The 22375-nt window shown below is 43.3% G+C and overlaps 1 protein-coding gene and 1 long non-coding RNA gene across 2 annotated transcripts in view; both read right to left on the bottom strand.

Moving 5' to 3' along the window:
- Positions 1-9380: 9380 nt before the first annotated feature.
- Positions 9381-10502, bottom strand: LOC134943679 (uncharacterized). Its single transcript, XR_010181675.1, has 3 exons — positions 10431-10502; positions 10142-10354; positions 9381-9569 (listed from the first exon to the last, which is right to left on the bottom strand). It is a non-coding gene; the product is annotated as an uncharacterized LOC134943679 (long non-coding RNA).
- Positions 10503-18550: 8048 nt separating this feature from the next.
- CRYM (crystallin mu) overlaps positions 18551-22375 on the bottom strand; it is a 168420-nt gene continuing 164595 nt past the window's right edge. The window contains exon 8 of the mRNA XM_063934419.1: positions 18551-18685. Within this exon, the coding sequence (XP_063790489.1) occupies positions 18618-18685 (68 nt within the window). The 3' untranslated portion in view covers positions 18551-18617. The remainder of the gene's footprint in view (positions 18686-22375) is intronic.

The raw sequence follows: 22375 nt of genomic DNA, 5'->3' as shown, positions 1-22375 counted from the left end.
ATTCTTTTGTATTGTCACTGTTAAAGAAAGTTTTTCTGTTTCTGTGGACTAGTTTGCAAATTATGCATTTGCCGCATTTGTAACTTCCTTGACATTTCAATGTCGACACTGGCTTTGTCGTTTTCAGAAGACTTGGTGCTAAAATTTCTTTCAGGTAGTGCTTTTCCTATATACAATCTGTGGTTGAGAAGGAAGAATATCTTTCAGGATAGGATCCATCATAAGGATGTTCCAGTGCTTACTCAGTGATTGTTTAATGGCTGTTTCATGACAACTGTAAGTTGTGACAAAAGGGATGGATGGCCGTTGAAGCACCTGATTATTTTTAATTTGGGCATTCTGTGTTGCATTTTTCTTGTTTTTTTCCAGGGCTTTTGAGATGATTTCTTCTGGATACTCCCTTTCTGCAAATCTCTTGGCATACAGCTGTAGTTGGTGGTCCTCGTCTTCCCTTTGGCTACAGTTTCTTTTTATCCGATGAAATTGTGAATAAGGGATGTTTTTCTTCCAATTCTTTTGGTGACAGCTTTTAAAGTGTAGGTAGCTATTTGTGTCAACCTTTTTTATGAAGTTGCACGTGATGATTTTGGTTTCTTTTGATGACAATATTAAGTCCAAGAATTCGATTTTCTCTTTGTTATGTTTTTCTGTGAATTTCAGATTGAATTGATTAGCTGATATCTTCTGAAAAAAGTCCAAGAATGAGGAGTCTGTTCCTTCCCAGATGATCAGTATATCATCGATATACCTTTTGTAGATCACCAATTTGTCGGCAAATGCATTATTCGAAAAGATGTTCTCTTCTTCCCAGCTGCCCATTAGGAGATTGGCAAAGCTGGGGCAAATATAGTCCCCATGGCTGTTCCTCGTGTTTGTAGGTAAAAAGACTCTTTGAATTTAAAATAATTGTGACTCAGAATAAATCTGATAAAGTCACAAATGGCTTTTTTGTGTGCCGTAGTTAGACCAGTATCCCTGTCCAGGAATTTTTTACAAGCAGTAATTCCAGTTTCGTGTACAATGCATGTGTACAGGCTTTCTACATCGATCGTAACCCACAGGTAAGTTTCTTTCCAGGTAATATCTTTTAAAGTTTCCAGTACACTGTTGGTGTCCTTTAGATAGGAAGGTAATTCAATTACATATTTTTTCAAGAAGAGGTCAATGTATTCCGATAAATGTGAGGTTAGGGAGTCAATGCCCGCGATAATTGGTCTGCCCGGGGGATTTATCATGTTTTTATGTATCTTAGGAAGATAATAAAAAATTGGAATAATTGGAGATGTTATCATCAAAAACTGGTACTCTTCTTTCTCCAGGACAGAGCAGTGGAGGTAATGTATCAACAAGATTCTCAGATCCTCAGTGTACTGTTGTGTGGGGTCTTGAGGTAATTGTTTATAGGAGTTGATGTCGCTTAGAAGACGAGTAGCTTCTTTCTCATACGCTGATCTGTCTAAAATGACCACTCCTCCTCCTTTATCAGCCTGCTTGATCACAATTTCATCGGATAAAAAGAAACTGTAGCCAAAGGGAAGACGAGGACCACCAACTACAGCTGTATGCCAAGAGATTTGCAGAAAGGGAGTATCCAGAAGAAATCATCTCAAAAGCCCTGGAAAAAACCAAGAAAAATGCAACACAGAATGCCCAAATTAAAATAATCAGGTGCTTCAACGGCCATCCATCCCTTTTGTCACAACTTACAGTTGTCATGAAACAGCCATTAAACAATCACTGAGTAAGCACTGGAACATCCTTATGATGGATCCTATCCTGAAAGATATTCTTCCTTCTCAACCACAGATTGTATATAGGAAAAGCACTAACCTGAAAGAAATTTTAGCACCAAGTCTTCTGAAAACGACAAAGCCAGTGTCGACATTGAAATGTCAAGGAAGTTACAAATGCGGCAAATGCATAATTTGCAAACTAGTCCACAGAAACAGAAAAACTTTCTTTAACAGTGACAATACAAAAGAATATACTATTAAATCTTTCATCAACTGCAATTCCACTATGGTGATTTACTTATTGGAATGCACGTGCGGCCAGAGATATGTCGGAAAAAACTAAAAGATGTTTGAAAATACGCATCCAAGAACATGTAAGAAACATAAAAAATAAAATTTCAACGCACGTGATTTATAGACATTTTGAAGAAGTGCACAACTCCAACCCCGATAACCTCACCTTTAAAGGTATTGAAAATGTGACCTTGGGAGAAAGGGGCGGAGACATCTTGAATAAATTGTCACAAAGAGAGATGTTTTGGATCTTCGAGCTGAATACTATGTCACCCCTAGGATTCAACGAGGGATTCGAAATTGCTCCTTTTCTTTAAACTAATCCTCACTCCAAAGCCGCCACAACTAACCCCCCCCCCCCCCCCCCCCCCACTGGCATTCTTTTTCTTGTATCACTTATATGGCACTTTAGTATCACTATTTAAATAATAAATTTTAAATTCTAACTATTAAATTTTAATATTAAATAAATTATTAACACGGTTTCCTTACTTATATATATTCTTTAACAATCTTTTGAACTATATATATATAAATTATATTAAGCGTCTATGAACATTTGCGTTCCAACATTTATAGATGAAATTCATCCATCAAAGATGGCCGTGCGTTCCAACAACAGGATGTGACGTCAGCGGAAATGAAATGTCCGTTTTTTGTTATACTTATCAGGCCGGAAGTGACGTCGCGCTACAACGCTTCATAAAACAACAGATTAATGAACATTGAGTCTCAATGAACTTATTTTTACTTCTATTACTAATTGCGCCGCCTCTCCCGTGTATTTTTAACTGAACTGAGCATTACCGATAACGGAAGTGACGCGATGCGTTCCACAGCGAGAACCGGAAGTGACGCATTTGCGTTCCACACTCGTTTGAACTCTGTTTAAAAAAACTTCTGATTTATCTATCACAAACATATCTATGCTCTAACTATGTTATCCTCGCTATCTCCAGATTATAAGAGATATAGATTTGAATAACCTTACTCCACCAAAAAAGGGAGGAACACACAGGAAGTGAGATCACTTCCTTACATGTGACCCCATACTTTAGGATAAAAACCCCAGACTCCCACAGCATGTCATCCCCTTGAAGAAGTCCTCATTCTAGGACGAAACGCGTTGGGACAGGGACTGGATGCCCACCCCTTTTTGACTTCCTATCCGTGGACAGATAAGCCATGTTTTTACCTTATATCTTGTACGTTTGATACTTGCATTTATGGATGAAATTTAATCCAATACCCAGATTTGTGGACAGATAAGCCTGCTATATTTTTTAACATTGTACGATTAATACCTGCATTTTTATAATTGAACCAGCTGCTATATATGTCCTTTGATTTTGTGTACTATTTTATCTATATGTGTAACCTGCATGTTCTGGCAGGAGTGTGTCTATTAAACTATTGTTTTTAACTAAACATAGTTTCTCCTTTAAAATTGGAACCTGCATAGTTCCTATAAATTGTATGTTATATATACAGAAAAACACCTGTGTTTTTTTAAAAACAGTACACACTATGTCTATTTTATCTCTCCTTTACATGTGCTGTCTATAAGAGTCATCTACCAGAAATACCCGCAGCTAAGTTTACTATAATTTATCTGTTTTATTATCACAATTTTTTTTTCACGAGGAGTGAGTCACCAACACTACCAGGCGCTTTTTATACTTCATTTTCTAGTCTATATATATATATATATATATGTGCAAGTGAATATATATTTAATATATATTTATATATATGAAAGAATATTATATTTATGATGCTGTAGCCTGTACAATTTCCTTTCCAACAGTGCTGGGTGGGGGATTTAGAGCGGGCTCCTACATCTGTCACACTGGGCTCAGTGGTCATTGCTGCAGCACCAGAGCAGGAAGAGGACCAGAGCTGCTGCACTACATGTCAGTCATCACTCCTCCCCTCGGCACCCCCACTGACACCCGTGATGACTGTAGGCATCCCCTTCCCTTGCTGACAGCCGCGATCCCCCCTCCACTGACACATGCAATGACTATGGACACCCCCTTTCCGCGCAATCACTGTGGACACCACCCTACCCCGCTGACACCTGCAATCCCAGTAGACACCCCCTCCACTGACACCCGCGATCACTGTGTCTGGGGACGACAACTAGGGGTCCGAGATGGTGGCTACTATGTGTATAAGTGGTCACCTGGTGCAATTTGTATAACGTGCTGTACCTGGTGCAATGTTTATATGTGCTCTACCTGGTGCAATGTGTCTAAGTGTTCTACCTGGTGCAATGTTTATATGTGCTCTACCTGGTGCAATGTGTATAACGCGCTGTACCTGGTGCAATGTTTATATGTGCTCTACCTGGTGCAATGTGTCTAAGTGTTCTACCTGGTGCAATGTTTATATGTGCTCTACCGGGCGCATTGTGTATAACGTGCTCTAACTGGCGCAGTGTGTATAAAGTGCTCTGCCTGGTGCAATGTGTATAATGTGCTCTGCCTGGCGCAATGTGTATAAAGTGCTCTACCTGGTGCAATGTGTATAATGTGCTCTGCCTGGCGCAATGTGTATAAAGTGCTCTACCTGGTGCAATGTGTATAATGTGCTCTGCCTGGCGCAATGTGTATAAAGTGCTCTACCTGGTGCAATGTGTATAACGGGTTCTACCTGGAGCAATGTGTATAACGTGCTGCACCTAGAGCAAAGTGTATAACATGCTGTACCTGGAGCAAAGTGTATAATCGTGCTGTACCTGGAGCAAAGTGTATAACCGTGCTGTACCTGGAGCAAAGTGTATAACGTGCTGTACCTGGAGCAAAGTGTATAACGTGCTGCACCTGGAGCAAAGTGTATAACATGCTGTACCTGGAGCAAAGTGTATAACGTGCTGTACCTGGAGCAAAGTGTATAACGTGCTGTACCTGGAGCAAAGTGTATAACGTGCTGTACCTGGAGCAAAGTGTATAACGTGCTCTATCTGGCGCAATATGTATAAAGTGCTCTACCTGGCGCAGTGTGCATAGGAGGGTCTACCTGGTGCAATGTGTATAAGCGGCACTACTGTGTGGTGTAATGTGAATTGGCACTATTATGTGGTCACGCCCCGTCCCCATGGAGCCACGCCCCTAAAATTTTACGGCGCGCCTTCGGCGCACACTGCCTATGCTTTGCAGTCTGGGAGGTGGAACACCAATTCACTTTCTGCCTAAAGGCACCAAAATGTCTAGTTACACCCTTGGTGCAGGGTGTCCTGCATGCTACACAGCCCAGCAGCATTGTCACCCCATCCCCCCACCTTGCAACACTTTTGTAGTGTCCAAACAAGATTAAGATTAATACGAACCTTCATTCCAATGGGACCCAGAAAAAGACCGGTAGGACCCCAATTTTTAAAAGTGAGGGGTCCCTGGGACCCACTTTTTTTTGGTTCAGCGCGATCACTGTGCTTATTTGTAATACTTTGCTGAGAATCACCAAATGCTGTGTTTCCTCCTTTGTTATGCTTTGCAGCTGTCTTCAGTTGGTTTTTGTGTCTTGCATTTATCTTTGTTTTCAGCAAGTGAAATGCATGCCTGAGTGGGTTGAGATCAGATTATTGCATATCTTGCGAAGTTTTAACTTTATGGTAGACAGTTGATTACACCCATATTTAGCTTAAAGCGGTTTAAGCTTTTGTGTGTGTATAATATTTTCCATCAACCATGGGGGGGGGTTTGGGGCGCCACAATCTATATTCGCTAGTGGACTTCTTCAAGTTCCTAGGGACCACAATCTCCCGGGACCTTAAATGGGGGTCCAACGCTGACGCCACTGTCGGGAAAGCGCAGCAGAGGTTGTTCTTCCTCAGGCAACTAAAGAAGTTCAACATCCCACAGAAGCTTCTGCTCCTCTTCTACTCTGCGATTGTGGAGTCGGTACTGTGCTCCTCGATACTGGTATGGTACCGCTCTGCCAGCGCGGGGGACAGATTCAGGCTCCAAAAGGTGATCAGAATTACAGAGAAGATCATCAGGCCGACCTTCCCTCAGTCCAGGACCTGTACCTGTCCAGAGCTAAAAAGCGGGCAGCGAAGATAGTAAAGGACCAGATACACCCCGGCCACAGCATGTTTAACTTGCTTCCATCAGGCAGGCGCTACAGGGCCGTCCCCGCCAGGTCCACCAGAAGCCTCAAAAGTTTCTTTCCCCAAGCGGCACGCCGGCTGAACTCCTGAACATTGACTGACTAGACGTACATGTAACTCACTTGTGTCCCTACGGTATACCTATCTGTATGACTGTATGATTTTACTCCCCCCCCCCCCCCCACCTGCTTATCTTTTACCTACTTGGCTGTTGTATAGCAAACCGAAGACACATTACTAGTATACGCAGGTATACCTGGCCAATAAAACTGATTCTGATTCTGATTCCGATTCGAGGACAGCAGAGAAAACCTCCCCAATATGTCCAAAAAAAAAAAGTTTTTTTTATTTATTCTTAATTGAAATTGCTAGAAAGTGAACTACGTAAAAGCAAAGCAGCCTGAAGCTGTAATGGAAATAATCTGGCATATGTTGCTCCTGTACTGTGCATGGAAAAAATGTATTTCTCATACGTCCTAGAGGATGCTGGGGTCTACTTCTTGACCATGGGGTATAGACGGTTCCGCAGGAGCCATGGGCACTCCTAAGACTTTTCAATGGGTGTGAACTGGCTCCTCCCTCTATGCCCCTCCTCCAGACCTCAGTTTTAGAAATGTGCCCAGTCAGACTGGATGCACTCTGAGGAGCTCTACTGAGTTTCTCTGAAAAGACTTATGATAGGTTTTTTATTTTCAGGGAGAACTGCTGGCAACAGACTCCCTGCTTCGTGGGACTGAGGGGGCAGAAGTAGGAACCAACTTCCTGAAGAGTTTCATGGCTCTGCTTCTGGCTGACAGGACACCATTAGTTCCTGAAGGGAACTGAACGCTAGCCGTGCCTAGATGCTCACTCCCACAGCACGCCGTCACCCCCCTCACAGAGCCAGAAGTCAGAAGACAGGTGAGTAGAAGAAGACAGATCTTCTATCAAGAAAAGTGATGGCTGAGGTACAGCACGGCTGGCGGGAGAGCAGCGCACCATTGCTGCCCACACACACAGGCACTGCAGGGTGCAGGGCGCGGAGGGGGGGGGGGCACCCTGGGCAGCAAAAACACCTCTATAAACTGGCAAAAGATGCCCAGGCACAGCCCTACCCCCACCAGTATAAATATTATGAAAAGTTTCTGAGGTAAAAAGGGCGGAGCTTCTTCTTCAGGCAGCCAGCACACTGCTCAGTGCCATGTTCTCTCTCCTCAGGCTGCAGAGACATCGCTGGTCCTCCTTCATTCTGACTACAAGTATCAGGGTGCAAAACAGGGGGGGCACAAGCGAATTTGGTGCTTTACAACTGTGTTTTACTGTGTAAAAAGCGCTGCATGTCAGTGGGCATTCTGTGTTCACAGGCATTAGATACTGGCGCTTGGGTTGTGAACTGGCTGCTCCTAAACTGTGTCCCTCTGACAGATTTTACTGTGGGTCTGTCCCCTATAAGTCCCAGTGTGTCTGTGTGTGTGTTGTACATGAGTACCATTTTAGGGACACAGAAGTGTAATGTGGTGGCGCTGCCGGCCAGGGCCGGATTAACAATGGGGCTGATGGAGCTGCAGCTTCAGGCCCATCCTCCAAAATAGGCCCACTGCATCTGCAGATGACTTTGCTGCTGTAGACAGGATTTTTTTCTCCCCCTGCTACTGCAGCATGCAGCGTCATCGGTCCTTCACCCTCTGGCATGCATTCCACCCCCCACCCTCCCCCCGACGCCCACCCTTCCCCCCACCAGATACATTTTTGTAAAATGTTTTCGGATTCTGAACATGCTCGTAGCCCCGCCCACTCGTGGCATTAGGCCACGCCCCCTACACTATTCTTTATGCCCGCGATTTACTAGCCTGTAGGGAGGGGAGTCCCACTGGCAGGAACCCCAATGGTGAGAAGGGAGATGGAGATTCATCTGCAGCAGACTTCCCAGCAAAAGTCTTGACAGCAGACAGAAAATCCATCGGGCAGCACTTCAAAGAAACTGAGGCACACATATCTGTGCTTCCATCCTCCCAGTGGTGCAAGTGGGCAGGTACGCGTGGGTACGGCGTACCCTTAAGAATTTAGCCGTGGGTACGCCGTACCCACGCCGCCGGGCCTGCCGCTCACTGCGCTGCAATCAGTGCAGCGCTGTCCTGGCTGTAAGTCAGATTCATTCAGTAAACTGCAGAGGAAGGGGAGGAGACCATGGAGAATGAGATCTCCCTCCCCTCACGCTCTGCTCCGCGCAGTACCCGGATCATCCAGCCTGCTGTGTGTGGCTGGCGGAAGTCACCTCCGGGCACGGGATGAGACGGTAGCGTTCCGGAGCTAGCTGACAGGCTCACACAGCAGGGACGGGAGCAAGCTGAGTGAACGACTGAGGTGGCCGGTCACAACCCAGCCCCCAGGAGGCGGGCCGCACACCAGTGACCACTGAATCAAGAGCAAGGTATTCCCGCTGAGTGTCACTGGCGCCCGTATCCCTCACTAGCCTACACCACACTGTAATCGGAAAGAGACAGAGGGAGAGCTCCACATACTGGCGTGCGGACTCAGAAGATGCTGCTCTGGCAAATGTAATGGTACTGTATTCACCACAGTCCTTTAATTCAAACCTACAGTTTTGCGTGCATATACAGTACTAATAGATTGATGGCTGTGTAGCCCTGTGGTTATCTGTCACCCCCCACTTGACACTGTATGCCATATTACTGTATTACCATATTACGAGCTAGCAGTGGCAGAGAGTAATAATATGGAGCATGCAGATAGGACTACATCTGGTCCAGCTGGGTTGGGGTCCGGAGTCACTGAAGATGCCGGAAGTCTAAATACTGACCCGATATTTTTTAATCCTGACAGATGCTCAACAGGTATGGAACCCTAATTCCCTAATTCTCCCCTCCCGCAGATAACCCTAACCTCCCCTCCCGCAGATAACCCTAAACCTCCCCTCCCGCAGCCTAACCCTAACCCTCCCCAAAGCCTAATCCTAACCCTCCCCTCCCACAGCCTAACCCTAACCCTCCCCTCCCGCAGATAACCCTAACCTCCCCATCTGCAGCCTAACCCTCCCCAAAGCCTAATCCTAACCCTCCCCTCACACAGCCTAACCCTAACCCTCCCCTCCCGTGGATAACCCTAACCTCCCCCCCTTGCAGCCTAACCCTCCCCTCCCGCAGCCTAACCCTAACCGTCCCCAAAGCCTAATCCTAACCCTCCCCTCCCACAGCCTAACCCTCCCCTCCCACAGCCTAACCCTAAACCATGTTGGTTCCATGTTACCCAAAATGATGGTTCAGGTTGTTGCGGGGGGGTTGTTTGGCTCAATTGTGGGTGTGGTGACATTTGAGGTGGCGGGGTACTTTCCTGAGGCGTGCTTGGTTGGTTAACATCTATTGCTTGCAGATGGAGGGTGTATGTTTCCTGTTCAGATTCCTGCTGGGCTTCCGGGGGCATGATGTCTGGTTCTGTATGGGGTTTAAGGGGACAACATTTGAGTGTATTCGAAAATTATGCTGGTTTTGATATTTAGTTTAACTTTCTAGACTTGTTTGTCAAACATTTTTCTGAAGCAAATTAGGATGTTCACCAAGACTCGTATACACAATCAAAAAGGCCAATTATGTTGGTTTTTATGTTGACAAAAATGACTTCAAAACAAAAGTGGACACATGTTTGACAAATACCACACTTACGAAACAATCACACAGAGGTACAAAGTTTACACCATGAAAAAAAGTGATTTGTCACCCGCCATATCGTACTTGCATTAAAATTTCAAACAGTAAATGACAATATGAATTCTATCACCATTGTGAAAGGGTGTGAATCTATCTGAAGCTCAATATTTTACTATTCAAATAAATAATGACAACACAATACTACTGTAAGGCGCAAGAGAACACTCTAAATTTGCAAAAATTTTTTAGTGATTTTTGGATTTTAACAATTTGCAAGCCATGTGCTAGCTGCTGTGGATAAGTACAAGGATTATTACATTTTTTGGCTGATGTGTAATTTGTGTTTTGTGTTTACTCACCAGACAGCTGAGGGGAATGTGGTCCCGGTGATTGAGCACTCTCCAAAATGTGTTCTGGTGGCTGAGGCAACACAGTTGAAATACGACGTGGGGGTGTGCTTAATGCTGGTGTTGGTGCGACATCAGGATGACGTCTCTTGCTAGGCCTGCTCGTGTGGCTGCCAGACCCCTGTGAAGGACGTCTTTGTGGACTGTGATGCGATGTTGAAGTTCCTATGGATTAATGCAAACATTAGATTTTTTTTTTTTTTTGTGGTGTCCACATTAACAGGTGTCATTTTTGCGTTACCTGTATCGCCAGCATCCACAGCTCTTGACAGTGTTGCTTGTGTTCTTGAAGTGGTGGCTTGCTTTCGTACTGTAAAAATGATACATTGGTGTTTATGACCTTTAATTACAGTGTGTACTTTTGTAAGCAGCAACATTTAGTGATGTGGACATAGATTACCATTATGGGTACAGTTTCTAACAATAAATATTGAAACAATGGGTTGCTTCATTTTTTGTAAACAGGCTAATGAGGTTCCATTTCCAAAGACAAAAACATAGCCAAGTAGTCTAATTTTCCATGGCCAACAGCTGAATCTACACACATGTATTACCATATATTTTACATTATTACATTAATGAGTAAATTTGAAAATAAAATTATAAAAACCGAAAAATGTTTATAAAAATAAAACATACAATACTTAGCCAACTACACTAACATATTGGCCACAAAGACAAGTAAAATACAGCAGACATTAAACAAAGAAACCAAAAAAAAAAACATTACTACCTAACACCTCACTATACAAACACAAAATATTTAAAAAAAAAACACAAATAGATAATCAATTTAGAACATAAAAATATATTAACAATACGATATTATTTTTAAAATACTAATTAGACATAAAAACATATGCAGATATAACAGATTTGTAAAAATAAACTCACCATCAGGCCTAGGACGATCCGAATCCCGCACATTAGTCGCACCAACAACTTCATGCGGAATAAGGGTCCGCACAGGTTCCTCCCACTCCCGATAAGACGCTATAAAGGGATGGCCACCCCCTGTTTGCCTGGATGACTTAGCCTCCTTTGCCATCTTTGCCTTGACACGGCGCTTGATGTCATAGAATCTCTTCCGACACGTGTCCTCGGTCCTCTTCACCACACCCTCACTGTTTACTGCCGCTACAACCTTCCCCCACAGAACAGTTTTCCTGCGCGAAGGCACCTTGGCCGCATCACGCCCAAACAGCTGGCGATGATGGCGCATCAACTCATGCACCAAAGCCATATTTTCCGCAAAGCTAAATTTAACATTTCTGCCCGTCTTGGTAGTGGTGCGTGGCTGCGGAGCAACACCACCATCACTGTCACTATCACTCGAGGCCACAGCAGCAACCTCACCCTCCTCCACCTCACTAACCTCCTCCCCCTCACTCACCTCCTCCACCTCACTCACCTCCTCCCTCTCACTCACCTCTGACTGGGACATAATAATGACAAACAACAAATAACACTAATAAAAAAAACACAAAACACACTCCTCCACTACCACTGCACACCAACCACACACACACACACACACACACACACACACACACACACACACACACACACACACACACACACACACACACCAATAGAATGAAAGTAAAATGCACAAACACTAAAAATGACACAAACTTTTAAGAGACTACACAACAATTACCACAAGACTACTTACACACACAATACAGCACTCAACAATTGCAAGAAACCTCCAAAACCGACCAACAAATCACCAACTCCAAAACACCAACTTCCTCTCACCTCTCCACTAGCTAAACCCACGAGGGGCGGCTGGTTAGGGGCGTTTTTATACTAATGAGCACAGACACTCCTCCATGACAAACACAACCAATCACGGACGAGTGACGAAAACGAAAGTAAGAAAATAACGCGGCCGGGAAGGGTCAAAAACACTGCCGTGGAAATTAAAGATACGAATTCGTAAAAAAACCAACAAAATACGGCCGAAAAAACAAGAGTCGGCCGCGATCACATATAATATATTACGAATGACATCGACATCGGAAAATACGAAAACACAAATTACGAACGCTTAGTAAATGAGTCGTAAAAAAAAACAAAAAGTTGCAAATTCACACTACCGATGTCAGTCGTGTTTCAACTTCAAACAAATTCTGAACATTACGAATCTTAGTAAATATACCCCACAGTGTCCACAGTCCCTGGCTAGGACATAAATCCACAATTGCCCACAAGTTCATTAGTTTGTAAGTGTATTTTACCAGACATATTTCCGGATAGGGTCCCCTAGGTATCCTGTGCAGATAGAGACCAAATAGCAGATGGGGACGAGTCAGAGTCTGTGAAAAACTTGTGTAGGAATTTAATCCAGTGGAGGCTGTTAGGTCCAAATATCGCCGGGATGTGGATGAAGGTTCTGGTACTTGTGGTTCTACAAGAAAAGCCCAACGTGTTTCGCTGGTCTGATGGGTGCCAGCTTCCTGTATAATACTGTATTTCAGTGGCGTCACAACGGGGGTGCGGCCCACACCCAGGTGTCACCAAAGTGTCGGCTCCTGCTCTGTGACAGAAGCCGGGTGCTGCATTCTAACATTCTGTGCAGTGTCCGGCTTCTGTCACCGTGAAGAAGTCGGCACTGTAGTCTCCAGGGTCAGCCAGCACCGCTCGCACCCCCTTAGTGACGGAAACGGGGGGTCGGGAAGTGTAGCCATGCTCCCATCTTGCGAAGTCACGTCCTCTTCTGACGGCACCATGCACCAGGTGTCAAACATGTAAGTGACGCCTCTCCTGTATTTGCACATGTGCAGAGTAGTATGCGTCTTTCAGTGCACCATCCCTCTATGTATATGTTGACTTACTACTAGCTCACTCACTTACTCACTTTCATCTAACATAGCCATCGGTATGCACACAGTTAACTATTTCTAAACTGGATTTCTTTAAAACCCTGTTGCGCCACTTCAGTCATAAGTATAGGTGTGATCGGTATATGTATGGATCTATATTGTTCTTCCCTGTATGCGCTCAGGGCCTAATTCACTATGGATCGCTATTAAGACTGACAGCGATTTTCAGAAAACTGCTTCTGCTAAAAATCACATGTGACGAGCCGCCCACAAAGGATAAAACACGCCCACCATGGCATTAGCAGAATCCCAATCCATAAGCAAGAAACTAGCACCATCGACAGTTGCGGCCAGGGCCGGACTGCCCATCTGGCAAATGCCAGAAGGGCTGGTGGGCCGGTCAGGTCCACGGAGAGGCGGGAAGGCTGCGCTCAGCGCAGCTCCCGGGTCTCTGGTTTGTCCACTGCTGCCGTCGCCACACTTGCCCCGTTGCTAAGCAATATGGGGGTGTGCCATGAGTCCACGCCCCCATTTGCTGTGTCCATGTGCCCCCTCCCCAGTCCGTTGCTGGTTGCGGCTGACCCCAACATACTCAAAATAATAAAAATGCAGTTGCACCAGGCGCCATGTTCTTCATCGCAATATTCACAGATAACATCAGATACACGCCCTGAAAACCGTCATGACACGCCTGCATTTTTCCAGCCACTCTCCGCAAATGCCATGTTACCACCCACAAACGGTCACTTCCTGTCAATCAAATTGTGACATTTAGGTTGCTAACGCAATGCAAGTTCTACACATCAGTTTTCATGATAAAATCCCTTTAAAATGATGAAAACTTTTTTTGTGTTTGCCAAATTGCACTGTATTTAATGCAATGCATAAGATGTGTAAAAATAATATTGGTAACATAGAAACATATAATTTGACGGCAGATAAGAATCATGCTTGAATGGTTTTTCCATTGATCCACAAACTTCATTTCATGATTTTGATGGCTATCCGCCACTTCAATAAGGCTCCTATCTCTCAAATCTTCTTGAGCATCCGCTTTTTTGGGCCTTGAAAATATGATGAACAATTTCAGCAAGTTCCATCAGCACTTGATGAAATTCGATCTCCACAGAAGTCTTTATTTTCAGATGCAGTTTAGCTCGTTTTACCTGCTACAGTCTTAGTAGAGTGAGACAACTTAACTTCCTCACGGACAAATTCAGCAGAAGCTGCATTGCAAGTTCCATTATGGTTGCACGCACAAAGACACTATTTCACCCTCAGGAATATTACTCTTCACACAAGACTGTCAATATTACTTTTCTGTAAGGTTCTGCTTTCCACTGCAAAATTGTGGGACTGCTTTCCACGGCACGGATGGCAGGGACGTGACACTGACAGACCCTGTAATTGAGTCTATTATTATTATTTATTTATTAGCAGTTTCTTATATAGCGCAGCATATTCCGTTGCGCTTTACAATTAGAACAACAGTAATAGAACAAAACTGGGTAAAAACAGACAGACATAGAGGTAGGAGGGCCCTGCTCACAAGCTTACAATCTATAAGGAAATAGGCATTGATACACAAGGATAGATGCTACCTATTGCATAATGGTCCAACAGATTGCTAGGTTCTTAATGGGTTGTATGATATGATCACCCCAAAATGTTGGCCAAGTGTCACGACGGTGTGAAAGTAAAGAAAGACAAGATATGTGATGTTATGTGTACTGTGCAGAGAGGATGTAATTAGATAGGGAAGCACTGACGGTAATGTGGGTGGGTCTGGAATTTGATAGTCTTGTCTGAAGAGGTGAGTTTTCAGCGAATGGTGAAAGGTCTGGAGACTAGAGGCGAATCTTATTGTGCGTGGGAGGGCATTCCACAGAGTGGGTGAAGCCCGGATAAAGTCCTGTAATTTTGAGTGTGAACAAGTAATACGTATGGATGAGAGACGCAGCTCTTGTGCAGAGCGGAGAGGTTGGGTAGGGAGATATTTTGAGATGAGTGAAGAGATGTATGTTGGTTCAGTTTGGTTAATAGCCTTGTACTGTATGTCAGTAAAAGTATTTTATATTTAATACGGTAGAATACTGGTAACCAATGGAGGGACTGACAGAGCGGATCTGCAGACGATGAACGTCTAGCGAGGAAGATTAGCCACGCCGCTGCATTCAAAATGGATTGTAGTGGAGAGAGCCTATTTTTGGGATGACCGTTCAGGAGACTATTACAATAGTCAATGCGGGAGATAATGAGAGCATGGATTAGAGTTTTTGCTGTGTCTTGTGTAAGATATGGTCGTATTTTGGATATGTTTCTTATATGTATGTAACATGATCTTGAGACAGATTGAATGTGGGGAACAAAGGACAGTTCAGAGTCAAGAATGACACCTACGCAGGGAGCTTGTGGGGTAGGGATGATTGCCGAGTTCTCAACAGTGATAGAGATATCAGGTTGGTAACTACTATTGGCCGGTGGAAATAAAATTAATTCTGTTTTGGAAATATTAAGTTTGAGGTGGCGAGATGTCATCCAAGATGAAATGGCAGAAAGGCATTCAGTGACACGGCCCAATACAGATGGTGGCAAATCTGGGGAGGATAGGTAGATTTGAGTATCATCCACATACAGATGGTACTGAAATCCGAAAGAGTTGATTAGTTTGACAAGAGATGTGGTATAGATAGAGAAAAGCAGAGGACCTAAGACTGAGCCTTGCGGTACTCCAACTGAGAGAGGTAGTGAAGAGTAGGTGGAATCAGATAAACGGACACTGAAGGAGCGATTAGATAGGTAGGATGAGAACCAAGAAAGGGCTGTGTCATGAATACCTAGGGATTGTAGTGTTTGTATGAGAAGAGAGTGGTCAACAGTGTCAAAAGCAGCAGAGAGATCAAGGAGAATAAGTAGTGAATAATGGCCTTTAGATTTAGCAGTGACTAAATCATTCACTACCTTAGTCAGTGCTGTCTCTGTGGAGTGTTGGGCACGAAATCCTGACTGAAGTGGGTCCAGGCTAAGAGCCTGATATGTGATATTCCGCTCCCTCTCCTAGCAGCTTTGACCCCTCATCATGACATCACAAGTTTTAAGGGTGGGGCTGGCACAGGGCATAATTTTGCCCTGCATCCATGGATTCATGATCTAAATATTGGTGCAGCGGCAGCCCAAAAAATGGTTGCTTATGCTATACGTAGGCAACACACTTTCATTTCAGTAAGTCTGAAGTAATAACCATAAATTTAATAGAAATGGCCAATTAACTGATTGCTTCCTAGTTTTGGAACTTTCGGCTTTTAACATGCTGGTCACCATGGCCATAATTTTTTTACACAGAGCACTTTGTAATGTAACACCCCTTTGATTAAGCACAATTTGGTGGCCTGCCCCTTACAGCTTAATGACAAGGGGGTTAATGTACAGTACGAAGCAGTGTGTAGAGCAGAGAAATGGACCACTGAAAAGGTTGCTCATAGCAACTAATCAGCTTTAAGGTAGCATTTATCAAGTGCATTCTATAAAATGATCGGTAGATATGTTGATTGGTTGCTAAGAGCAACTTCACTGATCCATTTCACTCTTTCCACTGCTTGATACATCACCCCTTAGTACTTAGTAGTACTATATTATTGTTCATTTGAAGGTAAAGGGCAGAATGGGAAGAGTAAATTGCTTTACCTAATTCTCTGACATGGATTCTTGAGAAAACTTATAGTCTAATACACAGGTTCTCAAACTAGGTCCTCAGAACCCCACACAGTTTACGTTTTCCAGGTCAACTGTGGATTTTTAAAATATGACAGTTGGTGATACACAGTGCACCTACCAGGTGACCTGGAAAACGTGAGATGAGTGGGGTCCTGAGGACTGAGTTTGAGAACCATTTATCTAATGTATTATTTAAAATGAGTCCACCTTCAAGAGGATCAATATAGTCTTGACCTTACCTAGAGGTTGACTGCAGTTGAGCTAAACAAGCACTAAAACGTTCAAGACAATGGTGGTCATTCCGAGTTGATCGCTAGCTGCATTTGTTCGCAGCGCAGCGATCAGGCTAAAAAACGGCAGTTCTGTGCATGCGGCTCAATGCGCTCGCACGTCGTACGGGCACAACGAACTATGTCGTTTTGCACAAGGTCTAGCAAAGCATTTCAGTCGCACTGGTGGCAGCAGTGTGATTGACATGAAGTGGGCGTTTCTGGGTGTCAACTGACCTTTTTCAGGGAGTGTTTGGAAAAACGCAGGCATGCCAGGAAAAACGCAGGCGTGGCTGGGCGAACGCTGGGCGGGTTTGTGACGTCAAAACAGGAACTAAACAGTCTGAAGTGATCGCAAGTGCCGAGTAGGTTCAGGGCTACTTTGAAACTGCACCAAAAAACTTTGTAGCCGCTCTGCGATACATTCGTTCGCACTTCTGCTAAGCTAAAATACACTCCCAGTGGGCGGCGGCATAGCGTTTGCACAGCTGCTAAAAACTGCTAGCGAGCGATCAACTCGGAATGACCACCAATGAGAAAGAAAGCTGTAGCTGAGGTTACAATGGCCACAGTTCTAAGCAGGATATTAGAGAAAGCCATGGGGAGCTTAAATCATCAAGTGCATTTGGTCATATCGTGAGACAATTATTGCACTAAGCCAGTGGTTCTCAAACTCGGTCCTCAGGACCCCACACAGTGCATGTTTTGCAGGTAACCCAGCAGGTGCACAGGTGTATTAATTACTCACTGACACATTTGAAAAGGTCCGCAGGTGGAGCTAATTATGTCACTTGTGATTCTGTGAGGAGACCTGCAAAACATGCACCGTGTGGGGTCCTGAGGACCGAGTTTGAGAACCTGTGCACTAAGCTAATATTACCGGCTCAGCCCACATGCATAGTAGAAGAGATGAAGAAAGGACACCTGAGCTTAACAGTAGAGGCGGTTACCTACCTGAGGGTGACACCCCTGTCTAGTGAGACTGTTAGGACATGCGAGTTATTGCTGAATATAATAAAGAACTGATTAATTTGCCCCTAGCCACAGTTACTTACAGGAAACTAGTATATTGTGATTAGCTGAGACTAGTAGAATTTTTTCGCACCACTTTCTTCTTTATGGTAGCACTCAGATTTTATGCAAAATTGGCTGTTTGTTTCCTTTTGGCAGATACTGTAGTGAGTTTTATCTAATCGTTTCAAACAGATCACCATGATAATTGTAACAATAAATATTTAGACTAAATGTAATTATATAACTGACAAACAAAATGATTACTTGATAAATGACATTTATTGTTATAAATCACTTTTTTTTAAATTATCTACAGTATGTAATTTTCCCAAAATTATTAGAAGAAAAAAATGATTTATATGAAAAGGGAATGATACATGCTGATGTGCCGGCAAGTTACAGCAACTAGACATCAAATTACATTTAATTAGACATCACAGTGATAATGATGTTTAATTGGTGTAGTATAAGACTTTATGATGCTGTGGGAATAATAAACGTAAGAGCTGAATAGCAATTTATGAGAAGAAAATATGTTTATTGGAAATGTTTATTTGCTGTAGAAAGCATTATGATACTAAACTTTAGTGTTTGGTTCTAGACTTATTTATTACTAGATACCCAGGAATCATACACAAGCTTTGCAGAGACAGTGTCTTCAATTGCCATGCCTAAAAGGAAAAGCATACACAATTACAAGAAGCAACATACATTACAGATTACCATATTTTTTGGATACTATTAGTTTTATAATTATGATATACTGTAATTATGGTAACATTGGGGTTTTTCAAATACTGATTAGCATCCAAATATGTGGATTGATACTAATAACCATTATGTTGTTATGTTGAAATATAATCATTTCAGGTTTTAGGAACATTTTCCTAAATAAGAAAACAACAATCAGATTCATAAAAATGTAAACATGATTAGAATTAAAAAAAAAATGGTGGCACGGTTCCTATAGCGACAAGTGGATAAGGGGATTCATTGGTGTGTATTTACTGAGGTATGAGTTTTGTAGAAGTGGAGCTGTTGCCCATAGCAACCAATCAGATTACACTTATCATTTATCTAGCTGCTCTAGAAGATAAAAGCTAGAATCTGATTGGTTATTATGGGCAACATCTCAGCTTAGTAAATATACCCCTCTAATCATTATTGTATTTGCTCTTTTTGAGTCTATATCATCTGGCATCATTGTTTTTTTCTGTCTATAATGCTTGGTACTTTAGTCAAATAAACGGGATGTAGTCATGTTACCGGCGGTCAGCATACCGATGCTGGGATCCTGACCGCCAGAATGCTGGCAGGGGGCCCAGGGCTATTCCCACTTGTGGGTGTCCACAACACCCAGAGAGTGGGAATAGAACCTGTGGCAAGCACATCAAGCTACTGAGTCCACAAGGGGCTTTGTTACGCTCGCCCACTTGCCGGCATTCTGGCGGCTGGGATCCCGGCACCTGTATGCTGACCGTTGGGATCCCAACCGCTGTTCACCCAACCCCAACCCAAATAAACCTGTGAACTGTTTTAAAGATTTTCCCAGGTTTTTGTCTATAAACTACTTTTCAAGTGTTATTTTTTGTTACCTCTTAAAATAATTCACAATTGCAGTTCACGTATTTCTCTCTTCTACATGTACGAATCATTGTTGCATTTCAAGATACACCGTAACAGTAAATTATACTCTTGCTTTTCTTATCCACTTAGCGCTATAGGAACCTTACCACCATTTTGTCATTTTCACACAGTTGAGGGTTTTAGAGATCATAGCAACCCATCAGATTGTACTTAACACCTTCTAGAACAGGCCTGGGCAACCTGTGGCTCTACAGCTATTGTGAAAGTCCCAGTATTCCCTGCAACAGTTTTGCTATTAGGAAATGCCGAAACTGTGGCAGGGCATGCTGGGATGTGTAGTTTCACAACAGCTGGAGAGTTACAGGTTGGCCAGGCCTGTTCTAGAAGATAATAGCTATAATCTGATTGGTTACTATGGCCACCGTCTCCATTTCTAAAAACCTGTAGTTTAGTAATTATCCTCCCCAGTGTACGGTGTCCTAAACTGCTCTGTGTCTGTGCGCTGCTCAGTGTGACTACTTTCTGTCTATCATGACTAGAATTAGAATGTTTAATTATGCAGTGATTATATTTAATATATGTACAGATTTGTGCCTGAAAGAAAAATTGAATTATCTATCCATGAACTGAGATGCAACATTTTCCAGGAAATGAACTGCCTGGTATTAAGCTGTCATGTTTAGCCCAACCGTCCTCTTTATGCGTGAGCTAAATTCTAGCAGTAAGAACATTTGTAGTAATAATCTAACCTACATAAAACGAAAACACCATATGAATAATTTATTATGGACACAGAGCATGCCTCTAATTCATATATCTTTTTGTGATCATGGGGTAGCGCTTCCTAAAGAAAATAAGATAGGAAAGGTCTGGTTTTGTCCTTTAAACAGTGGTGAACCAAACAAATACTTCTCACAGCAAAGACCACTTGCTGCTTAATAGCGGAACATGTAGAGGTGACATTGATGAATAGTGTCTCATCAAACAGAACTGTACTCAACATGTTGTTACTTAGAGGGCATGAAACCTGAACATTATACTGAGAATAAGTGTAGTAGACCATTATTCCATTAACATACAGTAGTATGCCTGTATTTATTTATATATGTATATATGTGCGTGACACAGGCAGATTTCAGATGATGCTGATGTCATAGCCAGACTCTTGCCTTGTACTGCCAGGACAGCGGAGTTAAAGGAAACATTCCAGACATATAAAATCCACACACAATATGACTCCAAGTGCTTTACATTATTTTACAGCACAAAATACAAAACAAGTTTAAAGGGCCCCATACACTTACGCGGCATGTCAGTCTGACATGTCGCAGGCGATCACCCCGGCATCCTCCCGGGGGGCAGCATCGCCCAAGATACATCGTATGCTGTCCTTTTGCATATGATTTATCTTGGGCGATCCCAGCCATGCCTGCGGCGTCGGACATGATTGAATGTGCAGCACATTCAATCTGGAGGATCCGATCCGATGCTCACGGGAACACGCATCGGATCAGAAACACCTCCAAAATGCCTGATTTCAGCTGAAATATCGGGCCAAATGCCTGAAATCGGGCAATATCGTCCTAGTGTATGGGGCCCTTAACAATAGATATTAGTGAAATGGCTTCAGTCTGTTTTTGAAGAATTCTAGAGAGGGGTCTTTTCCAACTGTGCAGGGAAGAGAGCTCCTTAGAGTCGGAGTCACAATGCTGAGAGAAAGCTTGAGCCACAGAAAAATTTAGGGAGATTCTGGGTACTGTTAATAGTCCTTCATCTAGAGATAGTAGTAATCGAGTGGGACAATAAGGACTCAGAAGCTGCTTCAAGTACCTTGGGCCCTGGTCATGTAGGGCTTTGAAAGTCAGTAAAGGCGGGTACACACTAGGCGACTCCTGATTGGCAGCACTGGATGATTATATCTTTGAACGGTATAGCATTCAACAATGTAGTGCATACACACTAAACGTTTTTGTTCCGAACATGCAGCTCACTCCGACATTGACGGGTTGCTCTGCATGTCAGCTCAATATTGGTAATCGCTGAACGGCATGCGGGAGCACGCATCATTCATCAGTCATCAATATCACCCGCATACACACTGGATGATTTCAGGCTAAAAATAAATGATAACGACATTTACAGGTATGTCGTTATCGTTTATTTTTTAGGCTGAAATAGCCTAGTACTCCCCTTTAGCCAATCTTGAAAACTATTTGCCATCTTACAAGTAGCTAATGAAGGGAGTAGAGAATGGGTATTATGTGGCTGGGACGGGGTTGGTTAGTTGGTTGGTTAATAGCCTGGTAGCTGCATTTTGTACCATCTGTAAGTGTCGCAATTCTTTTGCTGGGAGACCAGGGTAGAGGGCATTGCAGTAGACGAGGCATGATGATACAAATGCACGTGTGACTTTTGGCAGATCTTCTGAGGGAATTTAGTGCTTGATTCTGGCTATGTTCCTCAGAAGAAAGAATGAGGATTTGACTGTGGCTAACACCCGATTTTTCAGTGTCAGGCCACTATCCCTATAGATTGTAAGCTTGCGAGCAGGGCCTTCCTACCTCTGTCTGTCTGTTTTTACCCAGTTTTGTTCTATTACTGTTGTTCTAATTGTAAAGCGCAACGGAATATGCTGCGCTATATAAGAAACTGTTAATAAATAAATAAATAAATAATCCAGAACAAAACCAAGATTTGCACATGTTCGGTGTTTTGTAGTTTTGAACCCCCATGTCTAAGTCCTGTTGGTTGGCTATGCTGCAGTCTTGTCATGT

This window comes from Pseudophryne corroboree, chromosome 7, assembly GCF_028390025.1.
Source record: "Pseudophryne corroboree isolate aPseCor3 chromosome 7, aPseCor3.hap2, whole genome shotgun sequence".
In the NCBI taxonomy this organism is placed as follows: Eukaryota; Metazoa; Chordata; class Amphibia; order Anura; family Myobatrachidae; genus Pseudophryne; species Pseudophryne corroboree.
Note: the sequence above shows the minus strand (reverse complement) of the source record. Positions and strands in the feature narration are given on the sequence as shown.